Source organism: Mus caroli, chromosome 6 (genome assembly GCF_900094665.2).
Source record: "Mus caroli chromosome 6, CAROLI_EIJ_v1.1, whole genome shotgun sequence".
Taxonomy (NCBI): domain Eukaryota; kingdom Metazoa; phylum Chordata; class Mammalia; order Rodentia; family Muridae; genus Mus; species Mus caroli.
In genome coordinates this window covers 2,608,415-2,622,580 of record NC_034575.1, presented here as the reverse complement: position 1 = coordinate 2,622,580, position 14,166 = coordinate 2,608,415, and the positions used below count along the sequence as shown (strand labels likewise).

The following is a 14,166-nucleotide window of genomic DNA, read 5'->3' as shown; positions in this document are numbered from 1 at the left end:
GAAATTTGTTTAAATTAAAGCTTCAGGATTCTTAGCTTTTAAATTTTTTATTGTGACAATTTCCAACAGAAATAAGATTATAAGGCAAGTGTGTACACGATTAGCCCTTAATTTAACTGAGTATTTGCCACACTGGTTTGTGCATCTTCACATACACTTTCCTTATCTCTTTCTTGAGTACTTACTGTAATTCACCTTAGGTGCTGTAATGCGCATCTTCAATTAATGTAAATTTTAAGTTATTAAAAATTTTTATTCCCTGTTTTGTGTTATTCTGTCCTTGGAACAGGGAATCAAGGTAAAGGCTGGCCGGTGACAGGACCTGGTGTACGGTGTGCCCAGGGAGTCTCTGACTGAAAGGGTGTCCAGGGGAATTTGCCTTTCAGCCCCAGGGTTCAGTGAATGACAAACACAAGTGGCCAGATGATAAGGGCTCTGACCCAGGTCACCACTCACAGGCTTTGTTAAAATTACTAGTGGAGAGCAAGCCAGATCGAACTCCAGTCCTGGTGGAATCGGCCCTGCAGGGACAGGTTCCTTTTCTGAGTCTGTCTGCTACTATCCTTATTCAGTGTTACCACAGCTGATGAGCGTTTATAGAACTAGAAAAGCCTTCCGAAGACTATCGTCAGAGGTATCGAACGGTATTCTAGAGCTGTGGCAGCTGGAAGTGTCTCTTCCCCAGCAGTGACCCTTGTTCCTTGCTTCAAGGACAACCAAGCTGCCTTGTCAACACCCCTAGTTTATGCTTTTATCGTAGTTGGCCTCTGTCCATGAGTCCAAGAGACAACCTTTGATGTATTTACTTGAACCCCAGAGTGAGTCATTCCTGCTTTGGTGGACTGCTTTGTTCTAAACTGAGCACAACTGTATTCTGCATCCAAATTAACATGTCATTTAAGAGGAGACCTCTTTTATCACCTCTAAACAAGTGAGGGCAATACCAATACCTCGGTGATAATGTGACAGCTGGTCTGAGTCTGGTTCGCGTATCCTCAGCACACATCGCGGCGGTTATTTACAGGGTGAGCGTTCAGCCATGGCACTAGCACCCAGGAGCTCCTTGCTCCCTGTGCTAGTCAGTCACCACACCCCCAAAGCTAACTGGCTGCATTCTCTCATGACACCTTAGTTCTGTCCTTTATTTCAATCCAGGATAAGTATAGTGATGTGGTCTGTGTCCACTCTATTACTTCTTGCTGAGCTCCAGGCCTGTGTCAACACAGGCTTTCACTCTTCTACTGACCTCTACCTCCAACCCTGATTTTATGTAGCTTCATCTGTGTGGTGGGTGGTGGAGTGAGTTAGTTTATTGCTACATTGTATTTTATTGTGTGACTATATGACAGTCAATTAAGTATCCAGTCATTGAGTGATCTCTGGACTGTTGCTTTTTTGTTTTTGTTTTTAAAGCATTTTTGTCATCCTAAGATAAGTTGCTGTGAATACTCAAACGTTTTTGATATTATAGTCCATATACATTTTGTTATAGATTTCCTTATGATTGAAATTGCTAAGTCTATAGTTACGTTAGACACAGTTACAGTAGACATTGCTTAGCAGTTTTCGAAAATGGTTTGTCAATTTATTCACATATATAAATACACACATATGTATACACATATACATGTATGTATATACATATACATACACACACAAGTATAATTTTTTAAAAAACAGATTTATCCATTTTTGTGTGCATTGGTCTTTTTGCTTGCATGCTTGTCTGTGATTCTCTAAACTTGAGTTACAGAGAGTTGTGAGCTGGCACGTAGGTTCTAGGAATTGAACCTCGGTCCTGCGGAAGAACAGCCAGTGCTCCTGGCCGCTGAGCCATCTCACCAGCTCCATCAGTTTATTCTTACACCACCAGCATGTGGGAATGTTCTGTGTTTTTGCCAACTTTCATTATCCCTCATTATCTTGAGAGTGAGCGGCTTGAGCTTGCATTTCCAGGGACAATTGAGTTTCCGGTCCACAACTTGACAATGATTCCCAGGATCATTTGGAGAAAATTCAAAGGATAACCATCAGGCCAAGAAAAGCTCGAGGAGAAAAGTAATGCAGCCTTCTGAACCTTTCTCTCATCTGGAAAGTGTTTCTCGAGCCCCATTCAGCAGTCTGGGAATCTGCGGAAACAACAGTGGGAAAGAACACAGCCAAAAAAAGTCCTGTCCTGACAGGGCCCTCCCTGCAGTTGCAGCAAGCAAGAGTCATTGTTATCTTGCAAGGACAGACAGGTCAACAAGATAGGGTGGTCTTGGACTGTCTCCCATCGGTCAGAACTGCCGGTCCATGACACATTCTTGGTGCTGTGCCTGGCAGCTCCAGAGCACACTCTGGCCCCAGGGAGCCTTTCCAGCCTCTGAGAACTGAAGCGCAGGTGGAGTCTGCTTCTCACTGTGCACCCTGGTGATCATCTGACAATTGATCAGTGAAAAACCTGCGTCTTAAAGAGCAGGGCCGGGTCGGGGAAGACGTGGTTTGTGGGCCTGGAATAGCCAATATAGATTGGGAAAAGTCGGAATATTCTCATGCCACAAGACATACAGAAGCAGAGCTCTGATCTCCTGGAGCCTAATGCTAAATACGGATCTGGTCAAAGGTCAGGAGAGAAACTGTGTTGGGATTTCTTCTTGACATGAGAAGGGACTGCATTTCCAAGGTCAGGAAAGCAATGGAGGATTGGCAAAGGAAAAAAAAAAAGCCCTCTAGACTGAATTACATAAAAATGTCAAACTGGAAAAGTATTTGAAACAAATATGACCTCAGAAGGGACAAGAGCACGTTCTGGCGCTGTGGGTGGCAGAGCGATTGGTACAATCGTTTCCGGAGAACAGCGTGATAATAAGCGACGAGCGCCTGAAGGTTCCTGTCCTTTAACTCAACAATTTCTTCTTTCAGGGAGTCTGTTCTTTGAAAATAGGAATTGGGACAAATGTTATATATAAGAATGGCTATCTTAGGTTTTTGTACAAAATAACCCAGACTGGAAATAATCTAAATGTGTACCAGCAGGAGAAAAGTTAAGTTGTATTCTAAGGTAAATTAATCACTATCATAGGGCAACCTCGGTATAACCAACCATAGGATTGCTATCATTCACGGTGACAGGCCACTTCCATTTCAAGCTTGTTTGTCCTCATTTAGGGGAAAAAAATAACAATGAATTCTTTCTTCTGTCCATTCCCTGCAAAGTAAAGTAAATGCCAGTGAAGGATGGTGGCATCGCTGGGCTGTCTCTGTTTTATACTGTTATCTGAGAAATATACTTTGAAGATAGTATCCTAGCATTTTGCCATGCCTAGGACCAGGTCGCTAGTGATGGAAGAAAACCCTCATTACATCCTTGACCTGGTTTGATACCAGCAGCAGATCTCACTCAGTGAAACGGTGGGTTAAAGAAATGAATTAGAAAAGCAAAAACGTGGATCAGCAGAGTGGATCAGCAGGTAAAGGTGTTTGATACAAAGGCACAGCCTGAGTTCCATCCCCCAACTCTACATGGTGGAAAGGAGACAACGGACTTCCACGAGTTCTCCTCCAACCTCCATATGAGTGCTGTGGCATGCATCTATGTGCATACATATGTGGATACATATGCACATAGATGCATACATACATATATGTAATAAAAAAGCAAAACCAGAAGTGTGCTTACTGTGATCTGGGCATCGTTCATAGTGTGTGTTGTTATCTCATCTGCTCCATGCATCAGCCATACGGGGCTGGTAATATTATTACACCCATTCTGCACATGAAGCATCAGAGCCCAGAAAGCTTTGTTTAACTCCCAGTATGTTCAGGTGGAGTCGGGAAGAGCCAGACCCCACAGCTACACAGCCTGGTACTGCTCTTCATTACACCGTGCCCCTCCTCACCCTGCTGCTGCCAGCATGATTCTGGTCACTTCAGAACCCCTGCCCTCAGGTACCTTATCCTGCTCTCTTTCATCTTGAAAATCAGGAGGTCTGGTTCTCCTCATTGAGGATGCCGCATCCTCGTGTTTATTTTCAGCATTTCCCACAAGCTGGGTGTGCCCAGAAACAAGACATAGCCTGGTCCTTTTGGCCTAAAGTGAACCGAGTCCTAGAACCCCATGAAGGGAGTCCCGTGCTTGTGAGCCCCAGTGCGATGCTGAGACTAAGGCATTGACTAGTGCAGCAATCTAAACCTGCTTCCAACATCACAGAGGATGCCCGTGGCTCCACGGCAGCTCCTCAGCCCAGTTTGTCGTCTTTTCTCAGGGACTGTAAGCATTTGAGTGAATTATTTGAGCAGCTATGGATTTAGGGATTGGGTAGCATCTGACCCCAAGCCATCTGGGGCTCCACATCTATAAATTACTTGGTAGAAGCCAAAGTAAAGAAAATACATTTGACGGGCTAAAATAGAAAACTAGAGTAAGAGGTCGCTCTGACGGCTTCAGGTCAGCTGAACATCAGTTTTGTTTCTCTTTGCATTGAATTGGGCTTTGTTACACAGGAATGCAAGACGTTCACTGCCAGCTCTATGGAAGGATACTTAATACCTCACATTTGATCTCACTTTAGAAAGGACACGTGTATCCTTAAGCTGAGTGCGCATGCCTGTAATCGCGATGGAGGAGTGAGGTACAGAGGTCTTGAGGCTGGGGTCGCCTGGGCTTCCTAATGAGACCTCTGTAGGGCATTATTTTATATTTGCTAGTGACATTGCCTTTCTCCAAGTCATAACAATGAAAACTGCTATCAGACATTGCCACAGGTCCCCCAAGCCATTGGTGAGAGCTTCTGGTGAGCATAAAATTTGACTCCTTAAATTTTTTTCTTTAAAGTGACAGATGATAGCCACCGTTTGAAGATGTTACTAGTCTGTGTGACTTTTTGTTGGGAGCTATTAAGACAACTCTTGATCTCTAAATTGGGCCTCCCCCCCCCCAGAAGAAAAAGGGGTCAAAAGTGGGCCAGCAACACATGGATTCCGAGAACAACCACGGGATGTTCCAGCCCTAAGTCACCACTGATGTCCTGACCACACCCTGATACCACCAAGTTCCTGCTTCCCTGTGTAGCTGCCGAAAGAAAGAATTTCTATTGCCCCCCCTCCCATAAGTACTTCTCCTTTTGCTTGTATTGCCCCACCCCTCCCACTGATAAGTATCTGTACTTCCCCTTTTGCTTGTGCATTTAAGCCTTGGACCTTTTTCAATAGATTTGGGGCCTTGATACATTCCAGAATGGTTTCCGTGTCTTTATTCGTACAAGGCCCTCGTCCCTCTCTACCCCCCATTTGGTTCTTAGGAGGAGGTCCCCTCGTGACCCTCGAATAACTGGACCTGCTGGACGGGTCAGCTTTTATCTTTTGAGCGGTCATGGCCTTCCACTATTGGTTGTGTGGTTATGTATGTTGAAGAATCAGAGATACTAAATAACGTGTCTTACCTCTTCCCTCCTCTTTCGACAGTATGCGAGCATCGAAAAAAATGGTGAATTTTTTATGTCTCCTCATGACTTTGTCACTCGGTATTTGAATATTTTTGGAGAAAGCCAGCCCAACCCGAAGACTGTGGAACTTTTAAGTGGTGTAGTGGATCAGACCAAAGATGGGTATGTGTGCTTCTAAATACCTTCCTTCTGCTCGCACCAACTTTCTCTTGCTTATGGTAAAGAAGTCACTATATGTGTGTACCCTCTATATGACCCAAACTGTTTCTTCTACCTATTAATCCATCACTTTAGACATGATAGCTCAGTATTTCTTCAAGCATTGTTTCAGAGTTGTGGACTCCATGTTTGTAAGACTTGTTTATAGCTTGATGAGGCTGTTGTAATTGATGAGGTGTTATGAGACCTAGGAATTTATATGTGTCTGTTTGTATATCTCAAGATAGCTGTAAAATTATGAACTTCAACGTGACTCTATGGACATAACTTCTATGATTGTCTCTTTGTCTAAATTGTCTTTAAGTCTCATGAATGCTTAGATGGTATGAAAACGAGAGACAGAAAACTCTGATGATTCCCAGTTACCAAGGAAGGCTGGCTAGAGTTGAGTCTCTACTGCACAGAACCAAACAGGCAAAAGTTTGCAGGGCACCCTTTGCCTTGTCCCAGTGACCAGTTCCCTCTGGAATTGGCCAATCTTACCATATTTGGAGGCAGAATCTAGGGGACTGGTATAGTTAAGCATTTTGACATGAAAATGCTATTTTGTGTTATCTGGGTGGACCTAATCTCCATGACAAGCGCCTTTGATGACGGGGCTGAGGGAGATTTGACACGGGGACCAGGTGTCATAGTTCTCAGAGGCTGCAGTCTGAGTGGGACACTCACAAGCGAGTGTCTGCAGCCGCTCAAGCCTGCCTCAGATGGAGTTCCCAGAAAGCCTCAGGAGACAGGTTCTGGATGGCCTTGTTGACACCTTCATTTAGGGATTCTGGGTTTCTCAACTGTAATATATACTTTTGCTCTGTTTTGTCTTCAAATTTGTAGTAATGTTTATTCTATTTATTTATTATTATTTTTTGAGAGAAGATTTCTCTGTGTAGCCTGGCTGACTGGAACTCACCCTGTAGACTAGGCTGGCTCCGATCTCAGAGATCCTCCTGCCTCTGCCTGCTTAGTGGTGGGTTAATTTATATTTATCATTGATTTATTCTTTATCATTGATAAAGAATATTATTATTTATAACATGTTAAAGTACATATTGATTGTAGAAAGTAGACTAATCTACCTATCTATTACCCTATGTGCATATCTTGTTTTGCATTCACAACATTTAAATCTCCCTTAGCAATTCTCAAGTACACTTGTGGTTTTCTTAAGCATAACGCCACAGTGCCCAAAACTGTCTTTAGAAACTGTTTTGTTCTTTGAAGAGTATCAACTCACCTCCCCCATGCCAGCCAGTGTATGCATCATTCCACTCTCTGCTTTTGTGGACTCTGAATTTCTTTAGATTCTGCTTATAGGCCAGAACACGTGTCCTTTGTTTTTCTATACCTGGCTTATTTCACTTAATATAAGATTTTCTGAGTTCATCTGCATCGCCACATGTGACAGAATTTTATTGTTAAAGGTTGGGTACTGTTTTATTAGGTGTACATAGCACATTCTTAATTTACTCCTGTATGGATACCTGCTTGAGTTGACATCATCATCATGGCTGCTGTGGTGAGCATGGAGCGACAGGCATTTCTTTAATACATTGATCTTTTTCTCTGTTATAATTGACTGTAGCAGCTCTTTTCTTGTTGCGGGGAAATATTAAAAAATAAACAGGCCTGTTCCTGTGTTTGTGCCAGCAGCACAACCTGGCTGGCCATGTACTGGAGGGCAATGGCCAACCTGTTTTTATCTGGTGGAGACTCTGACTCAAAACATAATCTCTACACCCAGCTCGCTAGGTTTCCACTGGCGGGTTACTACCACGTCAATCCCATGCTTCAAACCCTCCACCCCCAGACCTTTGTGGAACACCTCAGGCTTTCTCTCATGAACCCAGATGAGCTGCAGCGTGAAGGAAAATGCAACATAAACTTAATTCAGAAACAACAGTAACTCAATTGCTGGGTGCAACAACTAAACTTGTAAGCCTTATTAAATCGAAATCCTCTGGTGGCGAATCCTGACAGGTCCACCTAGGGAACCGAGAGACACTTAAAGCTACATCTTGACCTCATGCTATCTTCCTCCATCCAACCCGGAAGTCCCTCCTACTCGCCCAGTGATTGGCTCCTTTATTCATTAGGGGATTGGTTCACAAGAACAGCACCAGGCACATTCACAACATTTTCTCTGGGGCATTAGAAAGCTCATAGTTGCCGGGCAGTGGTGGCGCACGCCTTTAATCCCAGCACTTGGGAGGCAGAGGCAAGCGAATTTCTGAGTTCGAGGCCAGCCTGGTCTACAGAGTTAGTTCTAGGACAGCCACGGCTACACAGAGAAACCCTGTCTCGAAAAAACAAAAAAAAAAAAAAAAAAAAAAAAAAAAAAAAAGGAAAGCTCATAGTTGTAAAGAATTTTTGAGAGTCAGTGACCAGTTTAATTTATGAAAAACATCTGATTCTTCTTCCAGTGGTACCTTTGGTCTGATCCAGAGATGTACTAGGCTGTGACACGCAGCAGTAACTGCCTATGTCCTACTTGGACATGGTTTTGTTTTATAGCTGAGGCTGCCCTCACACTCAGAAATCCTCTTGCCTCAGCCTCATACATGCTGGGATTACAGGAGTGTGCCATCATATCCAGTGAGCTGTATTTACCATTTTTCCTTTTTAAAGTGTGACTTTTTTTTGTTTAGCTTGGTGATAGCTGTCCACGTGTGAGCCAAATGTTTTCAGGTTTTGGTTTCTTTCTTTCTATCTTTCCCTCCCTCCCTCCCTCCCTTTCTTCCTTCTTTTCTTTGCTTTCGTTTGATTGTGGTTTGTTTTGGTTTGGTTTTCTTTGTTTTTGTTTGTCTGCTTCTCCATACAGGGCTGCTCTGGAACTCTCTCTGTAGACCAGGCTGGCATTGAACTCAGGTATCTTCCTGCCTCTGCTGAGCTTAAAGGTGTGCCCCACCTCTCCCTACCACACCCCCTGATCATCCACCCCTGGCATTTTTTGGTTCCTTATTTAAGGAATTTAAATAAAAGCCCACAGAGATCGCAAAGTAGTAGAGAAACTTTATTTAAAGCAAAGCAGTAGAAATGATCAGAATATACTTCACGGGAGAATGCATACACTTCAAAGAGTCAAGAATGAAGGTACTTAAGGACCTTGGCTACGGAAACTTCTTTTGTGGGGTTCTATAGAAGGAGTTGCGTTATTAAGGGGGTGTAGTGGGTGTGCCTCTCTGTTTCTTTTGATGGGTTAACTCATGTAATTCTGCTGCACATATCTTCTGCTCACAATGCATCTGATTTTAATCACATGCATGCCCGGTCATGCATAGACATAAGATGGTAAATAGGGGATTCTAAAAGTTCACTCGAGGACAGAGTATGACCTTACTGCTTATGCTTCCCAAACTAGTCTAGGCTAGATCAGACTTTCCAATCTATTGTGTGGATACATTAGGGATATATCTGAATAGAAACTATGTAAGTTTCTATTGTTGGTTGTTTATAGGGGAGGAGAAACTTACTCCATTATTCTGAGAAAGGTATGGCTGGCCTGCTGCAGGCGGGGCTCCAAGGTTGCTACGTGCATTATTCAATGAGAGTTGTGTGTGCTCACTATATGAAGGAAAAGAAGCTGTCTGCCATGTGTACTATTAGAAGAGAAGGGTGTTCACAATTCAAATTAAATAGAGGATCTATGGCTTGCTTGCATCAGGTTGGTTTGCTTTGCTTTGGCTTTTGAGTCATTCTTGCTAGCCCAATTTGGCTGAAATACTCTATGCAGTTCAGGTTGTTCTTGTTCTTGTTCGTGTTCTTGTTCTTGTTCTTCTTTTTCTTCTTCTCCCACCCCCTCCCCTCCCCCTCCTCCCCCTCCTCCCTCTCCCCTCCTCCCCTCCTCCCTTCTCCCTCCTCCCCCTCCCCCTTCTTTCCTCCTCCTCCTTTTGTTGTTGTTGTTCTCTTCCTCCTTCTCCTTTCCTCCTCTTCTTCTTCTTGTTTTTTGAAACAGGTCTTCTCTGTGTAGCCTTGGCTGGCCTGGCAAACTCTGTAGACCAGGCTGGTCTCAAACTCAGAGATCTGCCTCTGCCTTCCAAGTGCTGGGATTAAACTGCCTAGCTCAGTTTGGAACTTCTAATGATGGATTTAATCAGTGTGTGACGTTAGTCAGAGAAGCACAAGCAAATGCATGTGAACTCATGGATGTATTACCCCTGTTGGCTCTAAATTCCATCATTGGAGTCTTTAAACAAACACAATTTTTTTTGGCAATATTTTGTGTGTATGAGCGTCCTGCCTACGTTTATGTTTGTGTCCCACATTCATACTTGGTGCCCAAGGAAGTCAGAAGAGGAAAACGATCTGAAAGTGTTAGGAGCAGAAATGGAGATTTTTGCAAGATCAACAAGTACTCTTAACTGCTAAGCTGACTCTCCAGTCCCATCGGGGTCTTTCTAGATACAAAGAGGGCTATTCCAGATAGCCAGAGGGCTATTTGTTATAACACAAGAAGAGACCTTGTTAAAGACAGCCCTGGATGAGGAATATAGTGTGAGAGACAGAAAATCAACTTTCCATGCCCACTGAGAGGTCAGTGAAGACATCCCATGAGTGACACGTGGGATGTCGGCCCTGGGGTCGGGAACAGAAGACAGGACATTTAGTGCAGGAAGAAGAGGTTCTGGAGAAGCCGCCCTACATCTCGTGATTTGATTCCTGCATGTCTGGGTCTAGGAATGCAGGACGTGGTGGGAAGGATAGGCCATGTGCAGACCATATAAGGGCTCATACTGAAGGGTGAGGATGGAACATTTATCTTAAGCTGTGGAGAGCCACCCAAGGCTGTGGAAGGAATCAGGAAGCTGGCAGAGTTTCCTGTGGGGCACATAATCCTTATTGATCTTCTTTGTTGTGTGTAGGGGTTCCTTTGTTCTACTGTCTTAATCAATTTGAGGACGGATTTAATCAATTCATAAAAGGGTCTTGAGGGAGAGGAATAGGAGTTTTGAATGCCTGGGACTGGAAGCTGCTGGCTCTCTGGCTTCCTGAGGGAGGGGGTTTACCTTCCATCTAAGGAGGAGGAAGAGATGTGGTTCAGAATTTCTCAGGGCACAGACCCACTTACAAAGCCACGTAATTGAGCAGTGTGAATGGTCCCCTGTTGTTCACTGTGCATGGCTTCTGATGTATCTTTAGAGTTTTGGTGGTGACTGTAGCCTTTTTTTTTTTTTTAAATAGAGTTAAAGACAGATCTTTATTTCAAACTCTGATGTGACTGTAGTTTTTAATTAAGATGGAAACCATGCTGTGTCTATCAAAATACAATTTTCATATACAGCTCATACTACTTACCTACTAAGAACCAGGTGGGAGTCTCATGCTAGTCCATATGAGCTTTGCCAAACACATTTCCTGGTTGTTTTTAATGATTATCATGCTCATGAGAGCAAGCTAAGACCAAAGAAACTTTGCGACTAAGTGGGGTTAGGATGAGCTGGGGCTTTTGAGTTCTTAGCTGGCCACTTGCCAAGGTACTGAATGAACCCTGTCTGTCAGGGGGCTCCTTTGGCTGGAATATCTCATTGGCTTGCTAGGATCACATGTAAGTTTTCCATAGATAGTTGCCTCTCTATGAACATGGTGGATTGGTTTCAGGACCCTCAGAGGATCCTGCCAAGATCTGCTCATGCCCAGGTGTCTTCTATACATTTTTGTGATTCTTAAACCTGACCTATTGCGTTTTCCGCTCTGCTTTAAATCACCATTATAGTTAGTTAACCCAATATAATGCTGTGTGAAATGTTCTTCTTCGTGTTATTCAGGGAGTGATGACAAGAAAGTGCCTGCTCCGTGCAGATGCATTTCTTTTTCTGAGTGTTTTCTGGCTGTAGCTGGTTAAATGTTTACATTTGGGGCCCGTGGACGCAGCCCACACTTCCTGCCTTGCGTATAGAACCCTCTTCACTCTGTGAAGATATGCGTTCTGTGAGGACAAACTTGAGAAGGGGAGTGTCAGATACCCTGTTGTTATTGATGAGCTGACAGGTACAGGGCACTGTCTTGTCAGCCCCCACCTTCCTGTATTGATCAGAGAGGATTATCACCACCCAGGAAGAAATCCTTTCTGTTCAGAGAACAAAGACAGTCCTGGGCCAGGCCTTCTGCCTGAGGACTATAGGGTGCCAAGAAAAAAAAGCAGAAGATGAGGTTTTTAGACATGTGGCCCGTGTAAAAGAGTGTTATGTTTTTTCCCTGTTCACAGCTTCATAGCAAGGAAACTACAGCCCTCTAAATCCTTTCCAGGGTGAAGGAGGATGTAATAGTGTTGATGATAAAGTCGTTTTTATATACCTGTTTTCACTTTGTGAGGCTGTGGTGAAGAAATCCAGGCCGTGGCCACATGCTGGGATTTAATGAGGTTTACAATTGGCAGTGCTTAAAGAGCATTAGGGTAATGTATTTAAACATCAGCTGTTCACAGGCTGAGCTGCTCATCGTTTGTGGAGTGCAGTCGCCATCCGGCAGAGGAGGCCTTTCTGTCGGCTAATGAGCCAAGTTTTCCACCGTGTTACGGTGGACATGCATTTCAGGTAAACACCTGAAATTCATAATCTAGAGAATTAACCAGAGGCATCTCTTTAATTAAAAAAAAAAAAAAAAAAAGCCTTGCTAATCATCAACAGCAGCCAAAGCAAGGAGCTTAAATGCTCTTCGTAGTCATCAGACTCCCAAATTAATCTACCAAAACAAAAGGCCTCATTAACCGCTCTCATTGAATCAGGGTTATTCTCTTTCTCTTTCTGCGGATGTCTGATTAACCCCCTTTCCTTTTGCATTACTCACCGCGTGTTTAATATTTGATGTCTGAAATCATAGGAAGGGGGTGCATGCAATGTGGTGGCTAGACACTGTCTACGAGGAGTAAATTCAAAAGAATTTTTAAAAAGGTTGGTATTATGTTGCTGATGCATTTGAAAAATCTTTAGGAATGTCAGATGCCTGGGTTGTATTTTTCTTTTTAATTCCAGAAAGGGTTGATTAGCGACTGGGTACTGATTTCACATCTCATTCATATGTGCCTGCCCCTCCCCCACCACCTCCTCTACTGCTCCAAGCCCTCTTTGGGAGAGTTTTGTTGAAAGGACAAGAAATGGACATCGTCAGAGTGGGGGAAGGGAAGGTCACAGGGGTTTCTTTTGCGTATAGACTGCTAAGGGGAGGCATGCTGACAGACAGGACTCTGGAAGGTGGAGAGAATCGATCCTGTAGGTAGGAAAGGGAAGACAATTGGCTCTAGACTAAGAGATTTGCTTCTTGTGAGAACATGGGGAGATCTAGAGCAGCAGTGCTCAGAGTGTGCTCAGTGGACCCCTGGAAGCTCAAGGACCTCAGAAGCCTGGGAGGTCAGAACTGCTCCTGCACAGATATACAAGTGCAGCCTACTCTTATTACAGCTGCGATGTTTGAGCAGGTGTCTCTAAGGCTGAAGATGGCTAACTTGCTAGTTTTGCCACCAGTTGTGGGTGTCCCCAAATTCCTGCTGAAACCTGACCCCAACCAACAACTATGAATTTAAGAGGTGGGGCTTTCAGGAAGTGGCTAAGTCAGTGGGGCTATGTCTCCTGGATGGGGTTAGTGATCTTATAAAAAAAGGCTTGAAGGAACCTGTCCACTCCTCCCACCGTGGGAGAAGGTACCAACCGTCTGTGTGGAACAGGTCTCTTCTAGACACTAAATCTACTGGTGTCCCTTAATCTTCCAGAATTGTGAGCAAAATGTTTCTGTTGTTTAGCAGTGTGAATGAAGTGAGTCGTCATTGTCTTCTTTACCACATAGTAACAACAACAGCAATAATATTTTTTGCTTCAGAAGGTTCGTGAAGTATAAAAGTTACTGACCTCTTAAATTCTTGAACATACACTGGGTGACTAAGTAGGAAGTACACATAAGAATTTACATACTTATACTTTGATAGTTGAGAGAAAATGATCAGTTAATAGCTGAATTAAATTTTTATAGAATTTTTTTACCCCAAGAATAAATTATTTAAAATAATTAAGTTTTTTTTTCATGTGACAGATTCCCGATATTAAAGATTTTCTTAATGTTACTGGCAATAACTAATGAAATTAGCTTTTTAAATGTGGTAATGAGCCATCCCCAATGTTTGGAAGATCTACATAACTTCAGGGGAGAGTATTTTCAGTTGCTCAGAAAGAAACCCAGACGCATAGAGGATCTACCCAAGCCGTCAACACACGTGGGTTTTTCTACTCAAGCCATCAACACGTGTGGATTTTTAAAGTAACAGTGGGGAAAGGTCCACAGAGCTTCCACTAATCCCTAGGAAAGGTTTACGTGTTGATGCTGGTGTTAGAGTGAAGAATAACATCCCAGGTCCTGAAAGGCCCTTACAACCCGACTTTCTTTTCTTAGTGTGAATCCGTATGAGCCTATAGTGTTTCATAGTCATCAAAACAGCTTATCTCAGCCGGGTGTGGTGGCGCACGCCTTTAATCCCAGCACTCGGGAGGCAGAGGCAGGCGGATTTCTGAGTTCGAGGCCAGCCTGGTCTACAAAGTGAGTT

General features: G+C 43.6%; 1 protein-coding gene across 5 annotated transcripts in view; it reads left to right on the top strand.

Moving 5' to 3' along the window:
* Window positions 1-14,166, top strand: part of LOC110296011 (calcium-binding mitochondrial carrier protein Aralar2-like) — an 87,581-nt gene that overhangs the window by 31,222 nt on the left and 42,193 nt on the right. For all 5 annotated transcript variants that reach the window (XM_029478918.1, XM_021164489.2, XM_029478917.1 and 2 more), the window contains exon 3: window positions 5,446-5,588. In XM_029478918.1, the coding sequence (XP_029334778.1) occupies window positions 5,446-5,588 (143 nt within the window). The remainder of the gene's footprint in view (window positions 1-5,445; window positions 5,589-14,166) is intronic.